Raw genomic sequence first — 21,287 nt, 5'->3', positions numbered from 1 at the left:
TGTTTTGACATGAAAGACAGTTGATATCTTTGTTCACTTTAATGAATAGAATGCAAATGAAATGACAAAGACATTTGTGGGAACTTCACTCATTGGTCAACGTTGGGAGCAACTTTTTTACTGAACGGAATACATAATAGCTCTCGAACACTAGAAGGATACATCCTCAATTTTGTGTGGTATCATAATGTAACGACTATAGACTTGATACACCTTTAAGTTTAATCTGTTATTAACAATTTCTCCATCACTTTGAGTCCACAAACAACAAAACAATAAACTGAGCCCTGATTTGTAGTGTTTGCTGATTTTTATAATGTGAATGCTCCCACCGCAGCCAAATTCAAACTACCAAAGTGACATCACCAAATACAGAGTTGAGAAGTAATTAACAGTAGCAGCACACTACTAAAAAGTATTTCCACCATACATACAATAATAGGTGTAAATAAAAACCTCAAGAGCACAGAAAATAGTAGGATGTAAAATAATTAGGAAATGATGAGTTTTGAGTATTTATTACCTTTGTTTTTAACATGATTTAATTAATTTTAAGTTTGCATAATTTAACTTTTTATAATGGCTATGTTATATTGAACGAGGTCACAAAATTCCCGGAAATTTAATATTCAGCTCTCCAGGCCAGTACAGGCTGGCCCCAGCATGGCACTAAAAAGGTACAGATAGTATTAACAAAAACATCCTCACTGAATTCTACATGACTAACTGTATAAAGGATCTGCATAAAACTGCAAATAGCAGGAAGGGTACAAAGCAAATGGAAGGAAGGGTAAGCTCAACTCACAACTTACTGAAACTGCGCCACTGAAGGCTTAGTTCCATTCCCTCCTTGTGTTGATTCCTCAAAGCTCATTTCATTACTGTTTGCTCTTCTCCCTTTAAACTACCCTCTCTTGGAGAGCTCATCCATTTGATGTGTAACTTTTATGCACATGAGTTCAGTATATTATCACAGACCTGACTATCTGTAATTCAAGATTTTCAACTGCATGTGTAACATGCTTCTTTGCATGCCACCTCAAATTCACCAAACAACACATATAAAATTAAGTCCAATTCTGACTATTTCTAGCTCTCTGCTCATGGCAATACCATTGGTTAACTGATTTAGTAAGTTAATGCCCTAGTGTGCTTTGTTATATAAATTTGTTATTGTCTTACTCAAATTCCTATAATCATATCAGTCTTCCTTTTGTGCCGTCAGTTGAAGTCCTCCTGAGTTGTCCTCTGTGTACTAACTCTGTCTCTCATTCTTTTCATGATTATTACCATAATCACAACTTCCTGAATTAATTGCAACTTATCTCCCTGCTTCTACTATTCCCCTTGTCCAAGCCACTCTACACACGACTGTCACTAATATTCTCATATCATGTTCCTTCTCTGCTTGCAAATCTTCAAAGGTAATCTGGTATTTAAAACTATAAGTAATATTGATCTAGTCCAAGGGTCAGCCAACATTTTCTTAAAGCGCTATATAATAAATATTTTAGGCTTAGGGGTCTTAAGGTCTCTGTATCTACTACTCAACTCTGGGACCATAGCATGAATGCAGCCATAGATAATACGTAAATGAATGGATGTTGCTGTGGTCCAATAATATTTATAAAAACAGGCTTCTGAGCCACTATCAGTAAGTTTTTCAATCACTGATCTAGTTGATCTTATTCATTTCTACTAAAGAACAATAAATCATTCTGCTTTTTCTCCTCACTACAGTCCAAATAGACTGTTTAGCATATACTGTGTGCCGGTTTATATACATTATCTAGAATAAATATGCACAAAACCTTGTAAGAAAACATACTGTTGTCCCAATTTTACAGATGAGGAAACAAAAGATCTGGAAACCTGATCATCTTGTCCATAATTACACAACTAGCAAGTGGCAGGGTCCACTTAGATCTCAAGGTAAACGTGAATTCTCTATCTCCACAGCAGGATACTAGAATGCAAATTATACGTTTTGTATTTCTCTTACGTGGACAGAATACACTAGTGCTTTTGATGCTTATAGAAATCTCCAGGCAACTACAAAAGCAGGTTGGTTCCATCATATAATATGTGACCCATCAGTGAAATTAATTTAACCTTGAGCAATATAGTTTACTGACAAAAGAAAAAAGTACAATTGTTTTCTAATTCCGCAAACTTCAGCCAGCTTAGAAGGTGACAGCTATTACCAACAGATAACTAATACACTCCAATTAGTATATATATGTACATTTATTTGTTTATTAGAATATGATACATAAATTTTTGTTTTTTAATTTCAAGCAAGAGAAGATATAAGAATACAAGGAAGAGTTTCACTTCACCATACTCTAACTCTGAACCTCAATCTGCAGAACAAGATTATTAACAGTTTCATCAATACTCTATCATAAATATTTATGTTCTGGTATATATATACATAAATACAAAACAATATATTTTAATTTTTAAAATTTAAATTAATAGGAATTTTCCATACAAATACATAGGATTCCTGAATGGTACTCCATAATACGTTCCCTATCTATGAGCACTTAGATTGTCTCTACTTTTAAGCTATTACAAACAGAGCTGTAACAACTGTCCTTGCACATTAATTCTTATTACACATAAACAAATATCTCTCTAGAACAGACACAGAATGCTGGATCAAGGAGTGTGCAAATTCAAACGTCAACCAACTGCTCTACAAAAAGCACATTTATAAGACTATCGGACATAAATGAAGAGAATGGAAGAATCAGATCAAACCTTATAAATGATTTTTTTTGCTCCCTAAAACTCTCTAAATTCTGTCTTCCTCTCTCCATTTCCTCTGTAATCATTTTAGTTCAAGTTGTTATCATCCCTGGCCTGGACACTGCAACACCTTTCTCCTAATAGGACTCCTTGCTTCTTCTGTTGCCACTTCCAATCTAATCACTATACTGTACTAAGAGTGATTTTCAAAGTATATATCTTATTATGTCTATCCCATGCTTAAAACCCTACAGTGGTTTCCTTCTGCTTCTAGGGGATAAAAACCTCAAAATTCTTAATATAAGACCTAGCAGGTCCCTGTATGATACAGCCCTTCCCTACTTGCAATCCTTATTTCACACCACTCTCCATCCTCAATCCTGAAAAAAGAAAAATAACAGCTTTATTTCAGTCCCTCAAACATACCATGATTCCTCCTACCTCAGGGTCTTTGCACATGCCATTCCTTCAGTCTGGAATTAATACCCTGATCCCTTCTTCTTCTCCCAAATTCCCTCCACTTCAGGTTTAAGAATCATGTCTCTTCCTTAGAAAAGTAGACTAAATCAAGGCATGTGTTAAAATTCTAATAAAATCCTCTAGCTTACCTTCATAGTACCAATGGCAGTTTAAATCTATATATTTGTGATTATTTGATTAATATCTATCTATATAAGCTTCATGGCAACAAGGACTGAATCTTTTCCCCACTTGCTCTTTCTCCCCAGAGCTTAACACAGTTCCTTGTACTACAACATTTGGTGGAATATATAATATGTGGTAATTGACAACATTTGACGATGCGTAATATTGGGCTGGCCAAAAAGTTCATTCGGGTTTTCCCAACGATGTAATGGAAAAAGGCATGAACGAACTTTTTGGCCAACCCAACAGTAAACACACTAAGGTAACAAATTCACTGGTCATTATAATGACTAAGCAAGCCAAGAAATAATAAGGTCATTCACTAGAGTGACCTTTCTAGTGTCTCCATTAGAAAAATCGCTACTGAATTGAACATTAACAATCACTGGATCAAAAGATTTGTCTGTTTTTGAAGAGACTTTAGAAATTAATTTCCAATATATTATCTTCACTTTACAAATGACAGAAACTGAAGTTTACCAATACTAAGAGACATATCATGTTTCCTTTCCTCTACAATGTAGACATGGTATAGTTCGATGGATTGATGAAGATAATATCCTCAGAAAATTGTTTTATGTGCTCAATAAATGGTTCTTAGATCTCAACTTGACCAAGAGTATATCTCCAGCTGACAGATTAAAAGCAAATTTCATTTACCCATCTCGCAGATCACTACTATCCATTATCGTATTAAAAGTTTACATTTTTATGAAAAAAAGTTTTCTACAAAACATGATGTTAAATAATATCATGCCCATGCAATCGCTTGTTAAATATAATCTATTTAAATACAACCTATGTTTCATATTTAATCAAAGAGATATTTTACAAAGGGTCTGCCTAATACCCAGCAGTGTGCTAGGAGCTGGCCATACAAAAATAAAGCACAAAGGCACAAAGTTCAGGCAAAAACAATAAGAAAGCGTTATAAAACATTATGTTAAGTATGATGCTATAAAAAAAAGGGTAGAGTATGACAGGAGCACAGGAGGGAACCTACCCAACTTTGAGGAGTCAGAGGAGCTTTGCTGGAGGCATACTTTAGCCAAGACCCACAGGACTATCAAGATGGCAAGGTAAGGAAAGATACACATAGGCATTGCAGGCAGAATTAAGAAAAACAAAAGTACAAAGAACAAATACTATATGGAGACCTCCAAACTTGGTATTATGTTCAAGTTAAGGCTAATAAAGAAGCTTGTAGTTAAGTAAATAGAAAGGGCTTGTATCTCCTATATTTGGACAAACAAAGGAGGGTAGGTACTGATGGGTTTTCAGCACGTAAACTAATTTGGATAGCTTTTTGTCTTAGAGCTCCAGAGGAAAAACAGTAGGCCAGGAGACCAACTGGAAGGTGACTACAGTCTCTTGGAGAAGACACATATAAATGATCTGGGACTATAAAAACATATAAATAATTACATAAACTGTTGGTCACTTTCCTTATATCTAAAGCACTGTTATCATATAGGATCACAGTATGCATATTCCTAATTTGTAGCTTAATGACACCTATAAAAAGAAAAGTATCTGCCATTACCCTGATCACATCTCCCAGAGAATTCATAATTAGATCAAATTCTAGATCTGTCCTACAACCCTAACAAAATCTAATAATGAGACGCCACCAGAAATGCCAAGAAGGACTCACCAATCACAATCTCAATCTCAGGGAAAAGAAGCTCTGGCATGGGGGTGAGAGGGTTAGACACACAGTGTGATACAGGATAGAGGTCTACAAACTTTCTCTGTAAATAGCCAAACAAAATATTTATGCTCTGCAGGTTAATTCACTCTCTATTACAACTTATAGTCATAAACAGTCTGCAAAGGAATCAGTGTGACTCTATTCCAATAACATTTTATTCACAAAAACAGTCAGCATGCCAGATTGGCCCATGTTCATAGTTTGCTGACTCCTAATATAAGACAGTGTAACATATTTTTTGTTCAGTAACACAGAACATGCTGACATTATGATGCAAGGGCTATAGATGGATATAGTAATTACACCCTCTAATAGTTCTTTTACTTCAAACATATTGCCCAACTATCAGAGAACATATTTGATGTGTCTTATTAATGAGAGCATTTTGATACAGAAAAGTGTTATATGCATTTAAAAAAAATAAAAAGAAAGCTATAATACTTACTGTAACACTGGTAACTCTGAAGTAATCATTGCTGTAAAGATCTTTCCACAATGGAGCAAAGAATCAAGTGCTGTACAATTCAAAACTTTCAAAATAACCTCAAAGGTAATCCTGTTAATTAAAAAAAAAAAAAGAAAAATTATTTTTTCTAGCTTTACTGAGGTACAGCTGACAAATAAAACTGTTAGATACTTACAGCGGGATGATTTGATATATGGATACATTGTGAAGGGCTTCCCCCATTGAGTTAATTAACAAATCCACCACCTCACATATTTACTTTTCCTTTTTTTTTGGTCCCAACATTCAATAAGTTCTACTCTCTTAGCAAATTTCAATTATACAAAACAGTGTTATCAACTATAGTCACTATATTATACATTAGATCCTCAGACCATATTCATTTATAACAAAGTTTGTACCGTTTCACCAACCTCTCCCTATTTCCCCTATCACTTGGCCCCTGTCAACCACTTTTCTATGAATTCCCCACTCCCGCTTCAAGATTCCACGTATAAGTGATTCCACACACATACACACACCAGGTTTTCTTTATTCATATGTCCATGGTCACATAAGGTTGTTTCCATATTTTGGTTATGGTGAATAATGGTGCTATGAGCATGGGAGTGCATCTATCTCTTTGGGATAACGATTTCATTTCTTTTGATATATACCCAGAAGTGGGATTGCTGTGTAATATGGTAGTTTTTAATTATCTGAGGAACCTCCATACTGTTTTCCAGAGGCTTTACCAGTTTACATTTGCACAAACAGTGAAGGGGTTCCGTTTTGTCCACATCCTCAACCAGAATATATCTCTTATCTTTTTGATAAAAGCCATCCTAACAGAGGTGTGAAGTGATACATCATGGCTCTGATTTTCATTTCCCTGAAGACTAGTGATGTTGAATACCTTTTCATGTAGCTTTTGGTCATTTATATACCTTCTTCAGAAAAATGTCTATTTAGGTCTTTTGAAAATTACTTTAGAATAAAATGAATATGCCAGAATATACAGACTACAATCAACCAGTACTACCAACAAGCACACTCCTTGGTATTTACCCAAATGAATTGAAAATTTATGTCTACATAAAAGCCTGCACAAAGATGTTTACAGCGGTTTTATTCAAAATTGCCAAAACAGGAAAGAAAGGTGTCCTTTAATAGGTGAATAGATAAATAAACTGTGATACATGCAGACAATGGAATACTATTTAACACTTAAAAGCAATAAGCTATCAAGCCAGGAAAACACACAGAGAAAGCTCAAATGCATATTACTAACTGAAAGAAGCCAATCTGAAACCACTACATACCATATGATTTGAACAATATGGCATTCTGGAAAAGGCAAAATATGGAGACAGTAAAAATATCAGTGATTGCCAGAAGTTATGGGGTAGGAGAGATGACTAAGTGGGCACAGAAGATTTTTAGGGCAGAGAAGATATTTTGTATGATACAAGAATGGTGGGTACATCTAACTGTACATTTATCAAAACCCATAGAATATATAACACAAAGAGTGAACCCTAATGTAAATTACAGACACTGGGTGATAATGACATGTCAACATAGGTTCATTGATTGTAACAGACATACCACTGTAATGTGGGATGTTAATAGTGGGAGAGACTATATGTATGTAGGAACAGGGGTTATAGGGGGACTCTCTCTACCTTCTGTTCAATTCTACTGTGAATGTAAAAATTCTCTAAAAAATAAAATTTATTAAAAAAAAAAAAAAGTAGCAGAAGAAGTAGGACAAAAGAGAGCATCCAAGACAGGCCATAACACAATACCTAATAGAATAACATAGGTATAACTAGAATTCCAGAAGGAGAGAGAAAGATCAAAGCAAAATAAATTATTTGAAGATATAATGGAGGAGAACTTTCCAAAAATAATTTAAGACATTAAAACACAGATGGAAGATCAGAGAATTCCCAAGAAGAATACTCTAAAATATAATATTGCTAAAAATGAAAGAAAATTCAAAAGGAAGCTAAAAAAACATAATTCCTCACACACAGAAAAACAAAAAATTTTATCAGACTTTTTGGTAGAAACTATGTAAGGTGAAAGACAATGGAATAAAACTGTTTGAAGAGTGGAGAGGAAAAAAACATGAACATTGAATTATCAATCTTTCAAAAATGAAAAAAAGAAATGATGCCATGGAAAATGGAGGAGTAAGAAACCTCAAGAATTAGGCCCTCCAATGAAGCAACTCTTAACTTGGCAAAAAAAAAAAAATGACAAGACATCTTTTATGGACATCTGTAATCTAGTAAAAACTTATGACAAAGAGAGAAGTGCCTAACAGTCTCTTTTATTTGATAAGAGAGCACAGTAGTATTTTTGCTTACCTGTATGCCATCTCCCCTCCCCCAACTCTATGGTGCCCACAGGGACAGCAGACAGAGTTACTAGTACGGCTTGCTGATGCCAAAGAGAACACCATGGACCCATTCTCAAAAACTGGCAGAGTGTTCTGAAGGGCTTCCCTTTTTTTTGAAAGAGTATCACCTTTCAAAAGGATTTAAAGACATAGAATAAAAGTAGCTGCCAGGGGCAAGACAGTGGATTACATAAATATCAAACAATCTAAAAAGCCTCAAAATAAAAAGGCAGAGGAGTAAGATATTTGAGGAATAAGTACTTTAAAGGGATATCGCACATACCAGGAAATGTAGACTGCTACTTGAATGCCCAGGGCGGAATGAATTCTTAGAGAAGACCTGAGGAGCACAGGCTTGCAACTCTAGCTGATCTTTGCTCTCTGTGCAAGCACAAGGTGAATACTAAGGCAAAGCTGTAGGTAGCCTGCCTAACCTCTGAAGAAGTACCTCAGCTAACAATCTGCAAAAAACAAGAAATTACATTTTTCCAATTCGCATTAACTAAGGAAATCTGGAAGATCACTGCTAAACACCCAGACAACAAAATTTCAGTAACCACACATGACAAGGAATACAGTCCTTGCAAAAATAGTTTAGAAAAAAGTAAATAAAGAAATGACTGCAGCCCTTGAAAAGACAACAACAGTAAAGCATGGGGAGGAGAGGAGAATCTAGTGTTACAAAACTAATATTCAAAATGTTCAGTTTTTAAAAAACAAAAAAAAATCAAAAGCATACAAAGAAATGTGAAAATATGACCCATTAACAACAACAAAAAAAGAATTCCAAACACATCATCTCCATGTAAGCCCAGATATTGAAGTCAGACTTCCAGAGAAGACAGACTTCCAAAAGTATATCAACAGAAAGGGGTAGAAAGAGTATCTGAAGACACAACAGCAGAAAACTTAGCAATTTAAAATTAAATACAGAAATCTACACAATCAAGAAGGTAAATGAATTCCAAGTAGGAGAAACTCAAAAGTGAGTCACACACAGAGATATAGAGAACAAGCTAGTGGTTACCAGTGGGCAGGGGTGGGGAGGATGGGGGTGGGGTTTGGGTCAGTAATATAGAGGTGGGGGAGTGGGAGGTACAAACTGCTGGGTGTAAGATAGGCTCAAGGATGTATCATACAACATGAGGAATATAGCTAACATTTTGTAATACTGTAAATGGAAGGTGATCTTTAAAAATTGTACAAAAATTTAAAAAAAAATTTTAAAGAGTCACACAGATACAAACTACAGTTTACCCTTGAACAACACCAGGGTTAGGGGCACTGACTCCCTGCACAGTCAAAAATCCGCATATAACTTTATAGTCAGCCCTCCGTATTCGTGGTTCCACATCACCGCTCAACTAACCACAGACTGTGTAGTATTTTAGTTTTTTTGAAAAACACCTGTGTAAGAGTGGACAGGTGCAGTTCAAACCTGTGTGATTCAAAAGTCAACTGTATAGTCAAACTGTAAAAGCCAGAGATGAAAGAATCTTGAAGGAAGAACAACAAAAAAAAAAATCCACCTCATCATATACAAGTAATCCACAGAATCCACAGTAAGACTAACAGCCAATTTCTCATTAAATATCATGGAAGCCAGAAGACAGTAGGATGACATATCTAAAATGCTGAAAGAAAACTGTCAAACAAGAATTCTATACCCAGCAGATTATCACTCAAAAATGGCAGAGAAATGAAAACATTCCTAGAAAAATAAAAACTGAGGAAGTTTGTTGCTAGACCTGCCCTGCCCTACGAGAAACGCTAAAGGAACTCCTTCATGCAGAAATAAAGAATAAACAATAACTTGAAGCCACAGAAAAAAAGGAGAACATTGGAAAAATTAACTACACAGGTAAATATAGAAGCCAGTATTATTTTATTTTTGGTTTGTAATTCCTGTATTTGTTTCCTTTATGATTTAAAAGAAAAATAATAAAATAGTATTTATATACCTATGTTAATGAATACACAATGTATAAAGATATAGTTTAGTTTTTAATTGAAGTATAGTTGATTTACAATATTGTGTTTGTTTCAGGTGTACAGCAAAGTGATTCAGTTATACCATTTTTTCAGATTATTTTCCATTATACGTTATTATAAGATATTGTAGCTTTGTAGTATAGTCTGAAGTCTGGAAGGGTTACGCTTTGTTCTTTTTCCTCAGGATTGCTTTGGCAATTCTGGGTCTTTTGCAGTTCCATATAAATTTCAGGACTATTTGTTCTAGTTCTATGAAAAATGTCATGGATATTTTGATACAAACTGCATTAAATCTGTAGATTTCTTTGTCCAAAATGTATGGGCATTTTAACAATATTAATTCTTCCAATCCAAGAGTATGGGACATCTTTCCATTTCTTTGAATCAAAAGATGTAATTTATAACAATAATATAAGTGAGGGATGGGGATGGGAGCAAAATTTTACAAGTTATTACAGGTATACCTCATCCTATTGCACTTTGCGTTATGAGCTTCAAAGATATTGCATTTTTTACAAATTTAAGGTTTTGTGGCAACCCTGCTAGTCTATCACTGTCATTCTTCCAATAGCACTTGCTCATTTCATGTCTCTTTGTCACATTTTGGTAATTCTCCCAATATTTCAAACTTTTCATTATTATTATTATGTGTCCTATGGTAATCTGTGATCAGCAATGTTACTATCATAATTGTTTTAGGGTGCCAAGAATGACACCCACATAAGCCAGCAAACATAACTGATAAATGTTGTGTGTGTTATGACTGCTCCACTGATCGGCCATTCCTCTGTCTCTCTCCCTCTCCGTGGCCCTCCCTATTCCTGGATACATAACAATATTGAAATTAGGCCTATTAATAAACCCACAATGGCTGCTACGTGTTCAAGTCAAAGGAAGAATTGTATGTCTCTCACTTTCAATCAAAAACTAGACATGATTAAGCTTAGCGAAGAAGGCATGTCAAAAGCTGAGACATAAAAAGCAAGACCTCCTGCACTAAGCAGTTCGCCAACTTGTAACTGAAAAGAAAAAGTTCTTAAAGAAAATTGAGAATGCTACTCCAATGAACATGTGAATGATAAGAAAGCAAAACAGCCTATTGCTGATATGAGAAAGTCTTAGGAATCTAGATAGAAGATCAAATCAGTTACAACATTCCCTTAAGTCCAAGTCTAATCCAGAGCAAGACCCTACAAAGGCTAAGACAAGTGAGGAAGCTGCAGAAAAAAAGTATGAAACTAGCAGAGGCTAGTTCATGAGGCTTAAGGAAAGAAGCTGTCTCCATAACATAAAAGTGCAGCGTAAAGCAGCAAATGGTGATGTAAAAACTGAAGCAAATTATGCAGAAGATATAGCTAAAATAAGTAATTAAGGTGCCTACACTAAACAAAAGATTTTCAATGTACACAAAACAGCATTATTTTGGAAGAAGATGCCATCTAGGACTTTCATAGGTAGAGAGGAGAAGTCAGTGTCTGGCTTCAAAGCTTCAAAAAACAAGCATACTTTCTTTATAGGGTCTAAGGTAGCTAGTGACTTTAAACTGAAGCCAGTGCTCATTTATTATTCCAAAAATCCTAGGACCCTTAAGAATTACACTATATCTATTCTGCCTGAGCTCTAGAAATGGAAAAACAAAGACTGGATGACAGCACATTAGTTTACAACATGGTTTAGTGAATATTTTAAGCTTACTCTTGAGATGTACTGCTCAGAAAAGAAGATTCCTTTCAAAATATTACTGCTCATTGACAATGCACCTGATCACCCAAGAGCTCTGCTAACAATGCACAGTGAGAGTTACGTTGTTTTCACACCTCCTGACACAGCATCCATCCTGCAGACCACAAGGAGTCATTTCACTGTTCAACTTTCATTAGTTAAGAAATACATTTCATAAGGCTGTAGCTGCCATAGATAGTGATTCCTCTGATGAACCTGAACAAGGTCAGTTGAAAACATGGAAAAGATTCAGCATTCTAGATGCCATTAGTGACGTTTGTGATTCATGGAAAGAGGTCAAAACATGAACATAAACAGGAGTTTGCAAGAAGTTGATTCCAACCCGCATGGATGACTTTGAGGGGTTCAAGTCTTCAGTGGGGGAAAGAACTGTGGGTGTAGTGAAATAGCAATGAACTAGAATTAAAAGTGCAGTCTGAATATGTGACAGCATTACTACAATTCTCATGATAAAAACTTTTACAAATGATTGGGATTGACATGTATACACTGATGTGTATAAAACTGATAACTGATTAAAAAGAATAAAGTTACTTTTCTTTGCTAAAAAAAAAAATCTTTTACAAATGAGAATTGCTTCGTATGTATGAGCAAAGAGAGTAGTTTCTTGAGATGGAATCTACTCCTGGTGAAGATGCTGACAAGACTGCTGAAATGACAACAAACAGTTTAGAATATTATGCAAACCTAACTGATAAAGCAGTAGTAGGGTTTAAGAGGACTGACTCCAATTTTGAAAAAAGTTCTATTATGGGTAAAATGATCTCAAACAGCACTGTATGCTACAGGAAATTCATTCATGAATGAAGAGTCCACCAACGTGGCAAACTTCACTGTTGTCTTATTTTAAGAAATTGTCACAGTCACTCCAGCCTTCAGCAACCACCAACATGCAGCAGCCATCAACACTGAGGCATGACCCTCCTCCAGCAAAAAGACTACAAGTTGATGAAGGCTCAGATAATGGTTAGCATGTTTTAGCAATAAAGTGTTTTTTATGTATGTACATAAAGGTATGTACATAGCTTTTAAAGACATAATGCTAACGAATACTTAACAGACTACAGTAACTCAAGTGACTCACTTTACTGTGATGTCTGCTTTACTGCGGTGGTCTAGAACCAAACCCGCAATGCATTTGAGGTATGCCTGAATATATGAATAGGAAACCAAGTTACTATCATTTCAAACTAAATTGGTATAAACGTGAGATATTAATTCTGATCACCAGGATGATTACTAAGAAAATAATTTAAAATATTTAAAACATGAAAATCGTACACCAGAAAAAAATCAAACACAAACGAAGGCAGTGATGGAGGAACTGAGCAACAAAAAAGATATAAAACAAGTAGAAGAAAAATAGCAAAATAGCAAATGTCCTTCCTTATCAACAATCTCCTTAAACATAAATGTATTAAACTAATCAATTAAGAGATAGACTGGCACAATGGAATGTTTTAAAATGATCCAGGGACTTCCCTGGTGGTGCAGTGGTTAAGAATTCGCCTGCCAATGCAGGGGCATGGGTTCAAGCCCTGGCCCAGGAAGATCCCACATGCCACGGAGCAACTAAGCCCGTGCGCCACAACTACTGAGCTTGCGCTCTAGATCCCGCGAGCCACAACTACTGAGCCCACGTGCCACAACTACTGAAGCCCGCGGGCCTAGAGCCCATGCTCCGCAACAAGAGAAAAGTCACTGCAATGAGACCCTACGTACCTGGGTAGGGCAAAAGTAAAAAGAAACAACAGAGACAAAAGAATAGGGACGGGACCTGCACCAGTGGGAGGGAGCTGTGAAGGAGGAAACGTTTCCACAAACTAGGAAGCCCCTTCGCGGGCGGAGACTGCGGGGGGCAGAGGGGGGAGCCACGGAGGAGAGCGCAGCCACAGGGGTGCGGAGAGCAAAGCGGAGAGATTCCCGCACAGAGGAGCGGTGCCGACCAGCACTCACCAGCCCGAGAGGCTTGTCTGCCACCCGCCGGGGCGGGCGGGAGCTGGAAGCTGAGGCTCGGACTTCGGTCGGATTGCAGGGAGAGGACTGGGGTTGATGTCATGAACACAGCCTGAAGGGATTAGCGCACCACAGCTAGCCGGGAGGGAGTCCGGGAAAAAGTCTGCAGCTGCCGAAGAGGCAAGAGACTTTTTCTTGCCTCTTTGTTTCGCGGTGCGCAAGGAGAGGGGATTCAGAGCGCCGCCTAAACGAGCTCCAGAGACAGGCACGAACCGCGGCTATCAGCGCGGACCCCAGAGACGGGCATGAAACGCTAAGGCTGCTGCTGCTGCCACCAAGAAGCCTGTGTGCAAGCACAGGTCACTATCCACACCACCCCTCCCGGGAGTCTGTGTAGCTTGCCACTGCCAGGGTCCCGTGATCCAGGGACAACTTCCCCGGGAGAACGCACGGCGCGCCTCAGGCTGTTGCAACGTCACGCCGGCCTCTGCCGCCGCAGGCTCGTCCCGCATCCGTACCCCTCCCTCCCCCCGCCTGAGTGAGCCAGAGCTCCGGAAGCAGCTGCTCCTTTAACCCCGTCCTGTGTGAGCGAAGAACAGACGCCCTCAGGCGACCTACACTCAGAGGCGGGTCCAAATCCAAAGCTGAAACCTGGGAGCTGTGCAAACAAAGAAGAGAAAGGGAAATTTCTCCCAGCAGCCTCAGAAGCAGCGGATTAAAGCTCCACGAACAACTTGATGTACCTGCATCTGTGGAATACCTGAATAGACAACGAATCATCCCAAATTGAGAAGGTGGACTTTGGGAGCAAGATATATTATGTTTTCCCTTTTCCTCTTTTTGTGAGTGTGTATGTGTATGTTTCTGTGTGAGATTTTGTCTGTACAGCTTTGCTTCCAAGGAAAGGACTGGAGTTGGCTGCGAGAACACAGCCTGAAGGGGGCTAGTGCGCCACAGTTGGCCAGGAGGGAGTGCGGGAAAAAGTCTGGACCTGCCGAAGAGGCAAGAGACCATTGTTTTGGGGTACGCGAGGAGAGGCGATTCCTGCTCTGTGTACCCACATAAGGTAGAGCACCACCTAAGCGAGCTCCAGAGATGGGTGCGAACTGCGGCTATCAGCTCGCACCCCAGAGACGGGCATGAACTGCTAGTGCTGCAGCCACTGCCACCAAGAATCCTGTGTGCAAGTGCAGGTCACTACCCACACCCCCGCCCGGGAACCTCTGCAGCACACCACTGCCAGGGTTCTGTGATCCAGGGAAAATTTCCCGGGGTGAACACATGGTGCACCTCAGGGTGTTGCAACGTCATGCCGGCCTCTGGTGCCGCAGGCTTGCCCCACATTCTGTACCCCTCCCTCCCCCGGCCTGAGTGAGCCAGAGTCCCCTGTGAGCTGCTACTTTAACCCCATCCTGTCTGAGCAAAGAACAGACGCCCTCAGGCAACCAACACACACAGGTGGGGACAAATCCAAAGCTGAATCCCAGGACCTGTGCGGACAAAGAAGAGAAACGGAAATCTCCCATAGCAGCGGATTAAATCTCCACAACCAACTAGATGTACCCTGCATCTGTGGAATACCTGAATAGACAACAAATCATCCCAAAACTGAGGCAGTGGACTTTGAGAGCAACGATATATATATTTCTTTCCTTTTTCTCCTTTTGTGCATTTGTATGTGTATGCTTCTGTGTGTGATTTTGTCCGCACAGCTCTGCTTTTACCATTTGTCCTACAGTTCTGTCTGTGCCTTTTTTTTTCTGTTTTCTTTTTTTTTTTTGTATAGTTTTTAGAGCTTGTTATCATTTGTGGATTTGTTTTTTGGTTTGGTTACTCTCTTCCTCATTTTTTTTGTCATTTTTTAATTTTTTTATTTTCAATAATTATTTTTTTTTCAAAAACTTTATTTTTTTCTTTCCTTTTTTCTTTTTTTTTCCCTTTCCTTCTGAGCTGTGTGACTGACAGGGTCTTAGTGCTCCGGCCGGGTGTCAGGCCTGTGCCTCTGAGGTGGGAGAGCCGAGTTCAGGACATTGGTCCACCAGAGACCTCCCACCTCCATGTAATATCAAATAGCGAAAGCTCTCCCAGACATCTCATTCTCAATGCTAAGACCCAGCTCCACTAAATGACCAGCAACCTACAGTGCTGGACACCTTAGGCCAAACAACTAGCAAGACAGGAACACAACCCCACCCATTAACAGAGAGGCTGCCTAAAATAATAATAAGGTCACAGACACCCCAAAACACACCACCGGACACGGACCTGCCCACCAGAAAGACAAGATGCAGCCTCATCCACCAGAACACAGGCACCACTCCCCTCCACCAGGATGCATACACGACCCACTGAACCAACCTTAGCCACTGGGGGCAGACACCAAAAACAATGGGAACTACGAACCTGCAGCCTGCGAAAAGGAGACCCCAAACACAGTAAGTTAAGCAAAATGAGAAGACAGAGAAACACACGCAGATGAAGGAGCAAGGTAAAAACCCACCAGACCAAATGAAGAGGAAATAAACAGTCTACCTGAAAAAGAATTCAGAGTAGTGATAGTAAAGACCTAAAATCTTGGAAAGAGAATGGAAAAACACAAGAAACATTTAAAAAGGACCTAAAAGAACTAAAGAGCAAACAAACAGTGACGAACAACAGAATAAATGAAATTAAAAATTCTCTGGAAGGAATCAATAGCAAAATAACTGAGGCAAAAAAATGGCTAAGTAACCTGGAAGATAAAATAGTGGAAATAACTACTGCAGAGCAGAATAAATAACGAAAAGAACTGAGGACAGTCTCAGAGACCTCTGGGACAACTTTAAATGCACCAACATTCGAATTATAGGGATCCCAGAAGGAGAGAAAAACAAAGGATCTGAGAAAATATTTGAAGAGATTATAGTTGAAAACTTCCCTAATATGGGAAAAGAAATACTGAAGTCCAGGAAGCGCAGAGATCCCCATACAGGATAAATCCAAGGAGAACAATGCCAAGACACATATTAATCAAACTATCAAAAATTAAATACAAAGAAAAAATATTAAAAGCAGCAAAGGAAAAACAACAAATAACATATAAGGGAATCCGCATAAGGTTAACAGTTGATCTTTCAGCAGAAACTCTGCAAGCCAGAAGGGAGTGGCAGGACATATTTAAAGGGATGAAACGGAAAAACCTACAACTAAGATTACTGTACCCAGCAAGGATCTCATTCAGATTCGACTGAGAAATTAAAACCTTTATATGACCCTTTTTTTTTCCTTAGATTCCATATACATGTGTTAACATACAGTATAAAAGGGTCATGAAGAACCTAGGGGTAAGACGGGAATAAAGACACAGACCTACTAGAGAATGCACTTGAGGATATGGGGAGAGGGAGGGGTAAGCTGTGATGGAGTGGGAGCGTGGTGTGGACATATATACACTACCAAACGTAAAATAGATAGCTAGTGGGAAGCGGCCGCATAGCACAGGGAGATCAGCTCAGTGGTTTGTGACCACCTAGAGGGGTGGGATAGGGAGGGTGGGAGGGAGGGAGATGCAAGAAAGAGGAGATATGGGAACATGTGTATATGTATGACTGATTCACTTTGTTATAAAGCAGAAACTAACATGCCACTGTACAACAATTATACTCCAATAAAGATGTTAAAAAAAAAAACCTTTATAGACAAGCAAAAGCTAAGAGAATTCAGCACCACCAAACCAGCTTTACAACAAATGATAAAGGAACTTCTCTAGGCAGGAAACGTAAGAGAAGGAAAAGACCTACAGTAACAAACCCAAAACAATTAAGAAAATGGTCATAGGAACATACATATCAATAATTACCTTAAATATAAATGGATTAAATGCTCCCACCAAAAGACAAAGACTGGCTGAATGGATACAAAAACAAGACCCATATATATGCTGTCTACAAGAGACCCACTTCAGCCCTAGGGACACATACAGACTGAAAGTGAGGGGATGGAAAAAGATATTCCATGCAAATGGAAATCAAAAGAAAGCTGGAGTAACAATTCTGATATCAGACAAAATGGACTTTAAAATAAAGACTAATACAAGAGATAAAGAAGAACACTACATAATGATGAAGGGATCAATCCAAGAAGATGTAACAATTGTAAATATTTATGCACCGAACACAGGAGCACCTTAGTCCATAAGGCAAATGCTAACAGCCATAGAAGGAGAAATCGACAGTAACACAATCATAGTAGGGGATTTTAACACCCCACTTTCACCCATGGACAGATCATCCAAAATGAAAATAAATAAGGAAACACAAGCTTTAAATGATACATTAAACAAGATGGACTTAACTGATATTTATAGGACATTCCATCCAAAAACAATGGAATACACTTTCTTCTCAAGTGTGCATTGAACATTCTCCAGAATAGATCATATCTTGGGTCACAAATCAAGCCTTGGTAAATTAAGAAAACTGAAATCGTATCAAGTATCTATTCTGACCACAATGCAATCAGACTAGATATCAGTTACAGGAAAAAATCAGTAAAAAATACAAACACGTGGAGACTAAACAATACACTACTTAATAACCAAGAGATCACTAAAAAAATCAAAGAGGAAATCAGAACATACTTAGAAACAAATGACAATGAAAACACAACCACCCAAAACCTATGGGATGCAGCAAAAGCAATTCTAAGAGGGAAGTTTATAGCAATACAACCATACCTTAAGAAACAAGAAACATCTCAAATAAACAACTTAACCTTACACCTAATGCAACTAGACAAACAAGAACAAAAAAACCCCAAAGTTAGCAAAAGAAATCATAAAGATCAGATGAGAAATAAATGAAAAAGAAATGAAGGAAACAATAGTAAAGATCAATAAAACTAAAAGCTGGTTCTTTGAGAAGATAAACAAAATTGATAAACTACTAGCCAGACTCATCAAGAAAAAAAGGGATGGCTTCCCTGGTAGCGCAGTGGTTGAGAATCTGCCTGCCAATGCAGGGGACACGGGTTCGAGCCCTGGTCTGGGAAGATCCCACATGCCGTGGAGCAACTAGGCCCGTGAGCCACAACTACTGAGCCTGTGCGTCTGGAGCCTGTGCTCCGCAACAAGAGAGGCCACGATAGTGAGAGGCCCGCGCACCGCGATGAAGAGTGGCCCCCACTTGCCGCAATTAGAGAAAGCCCTTGCACAGAAACGAAGACCCAACACAGCCAAAAATAAATAAACAAAAATTTTAAAAAATTTAAAGAAAAAAAGGGAGAAAACTCAAATCAACAGAATTAGAAATGAAAAAGGAGAAGCAACTATTGATACTGCTGAAATACAAAGGATCATGAGAGATTACTACAAGCTACTATATGCCAATAAAATGGACAACCTGGAAGAAATGAACACGTTCTTAGAAAAGCAAACCTTCCGAGACGGAACCAGGAAGAAATAGAAAATATAAACAGACCAATCACAAGCACTGAAACTGATATTGTGATTAAAAATCTTCCAACAAACAAAAGCCCGAGACCAGATGGCTTCACAGGCAAATTCTATCAAACATTTAGAGAAGAGCTAGCATCTATCCTTCTCAAACTCTTCCAAAATACAGTAGAGGCAGGAACACTCCTAAACTCATTCTACGAGGCCACCCTCACCCTGATATCAAAACCAGATAAAGATATCACACACAAAAAAACTACAGGCCAGGGCTTCCCTGGTGGCGCAGTGGTTGAGAATCTGCCTGCCAATGCAGGGGACACGGGTTCGAGCCCTGGTCTGGGAAGATCCCAAATGCCGCGGAGCAACTGGGCCCGTGAGCCACAATTACTGAGCCTGCGCGTCTGGAGCTTGTGCTCCGCAACAAGAGAGGCCGCGATAGTGAGAGGCCCGCGCTTGCCGCAACTAGAGAAAGCCCTTGCGCAGAAACGAAGACCCAACACAGCCAAAAAAGAAAAAAAAAAAAAAAAAAAAACTACAGGCCAATATCACTGATAAACATAGATGCAAAAATCCTCAACAAAACACTAGCAAACAGATTCCAACAGCACATTAAAAGGATCATACACCATGATCAAGTGGGGTTTATCCCAGGAATGCAAGGGTTCTTCAATATACGCAAATCAATCAACGTGATACACCATATTTAAAAAATGAAGAATAAAAACCATATGATTATCTCAATAGATGCAGAAAAAGCTTCTGACAAAATTCAACACCCATTTATGATAAAAACTCTCCAGAAAGTAGGCACAAAGGGAACTTACCTTAACATAATAAAGGCCATATATGACAAACCCACAGCCAACATCGTTCTCAATGGTGAAAAACTGAAACCATTTCCTCTAAGATCAGGAACAAGACAAGGTTGCCCACTCTCACCACTATTATTCAACATTGTTTTGGAAGTTTAAGCCACAGCAATCAGAGAAGAAAAAGAAATAAAAGGAATCCAAATCAGAAAACAAGAAGTAAAGCTGTCACTGTTTGCAGATGACATGATACTATACATAGAGAATCCTAAAGATGCTACCAGAAAACTACTAGAGCGGATCAATGAATTTGGTAAAGTAGCAGGATACAAAATTAATGTACAGAAATCTCTTCCATTCCTATACACTGATGAAAAATCTGAAAGAGAAATTAAGGAAACAATCCCATTTACCATTGAAACAAACAAAAAAAAATACCTAGGAATAAACCTACCTAAGGAGACAAAAGACCTGTATGCACAAAACTATAAGACACTGATGAAAGAATTAAAGATGATACAAACAGATGGAGGGATTTACCATGTTCTTGGATTGGAAGAATCAACATTGTGAAAATGACTATACTACCCAAAGCAATCTACAGATTCAATGCAATCCCTATCAAACTACCACTGGCATTTTTTACAGAACTAGAACAAAAAATTTCACAAGTTGTATGGAAACACAAAAGATCCTGAACAGCCAAAGCAATCTTGAGAAAGAAAAACGGAGCTGGAGGAATCAGGCTCCCAGACTTCAGACTATACTACAAAGCTACAGTAATCAAGACAGTATGGTACTGGCACAAAAACAGAAATATAGATCAATGGAACAGGGTAGAAAGCCCAGAGATAAACCCACGCACATATGGTCTCAACTTATTTTTGATAAAGGAGGCAAGAATATACAATGGAGAAAAAGCAGACTCTTCAGTAAGTGGTGCTGGGAAAACCAGACAGCTACATGTAAAAGAATGAAATTAGAACACTCCCTAACACCATACACAAAAATAAACTCAAAATGGATTAAAGACCAATGGATATAAGGCCAGACACTATTAAACTCTTAGAGGAAAACATAGGCAGAACACTCTATGACATAAATCACAGCAAGATCCTTTTTGACCCACCTCCTAGAGAAATGGAAATAAAAACAAAAATAAACAAATGGGACCTAATGAAACTTAAAAGCCTTTGCACAGCAAAGGAAACCATAAACAAGATGAAAAGACAACCCTCAGAATGGGAGTAAATATTTGCAAATGAAGCAACTGACAAAGGATTAATGCCCAAAATTTACAAGCAGCTCAGTATCAAAAAAAACAAACAACCCAATCCAAAAATGGGCAGAAAACCTTTCTCCAAAGAAGATATACAGATTGCCAACAAACACAT

The 21,287-nt window shown here is 38.3% G+C and overlaps 1 protein-coding gene across 2 annotated transcripts in view; it reads right to left on the bottom strand.

Annotated features, from left to right (window-relative positions):
• Positions 1-21,287, bottom strand: part of STAG1 (STAG1 cohesin complex component) — a 430,559-nt gene that overhangs the window by 304,231 nt on the left and 105,041 nt on the right. For both annotated transcript variants that reach the window (XM_061194629.1, XM_061194628.1), the window contains exon 2: positions 5,556-5,666. In XM_061194629.1, coding sequence (XP_061050612.1) covers positions 5,556-5,584 — 29 coding nt within the window. In that variant the 5' untranslated portion in view covers positions 5,585-5,666. The remainder of the gene's footprint in view (positions 1-5,555; positions 5,667-21,287) is intronic.

The sequence above is a fragment of the Eubalaena glacialis genome, chromosome 6 (genome assembly GCF_028564815.1).
Source record: "Eubalaena glacialis isolate mEubGla1 chromosome 6, mEubGla1.1.hap2.+ XY, whole genome shotgun sequence".
NCBI lineage: Eukaryota > Metazoa > Chordata > Mammalia > Artiodactyla > Balaenidae > Eubalaena > Eubalaena glacialis.
Note: the sequence above shows the minus strand (reverse complement) of the source record. Positions and strands in the feature narration are given on the sequence as shown.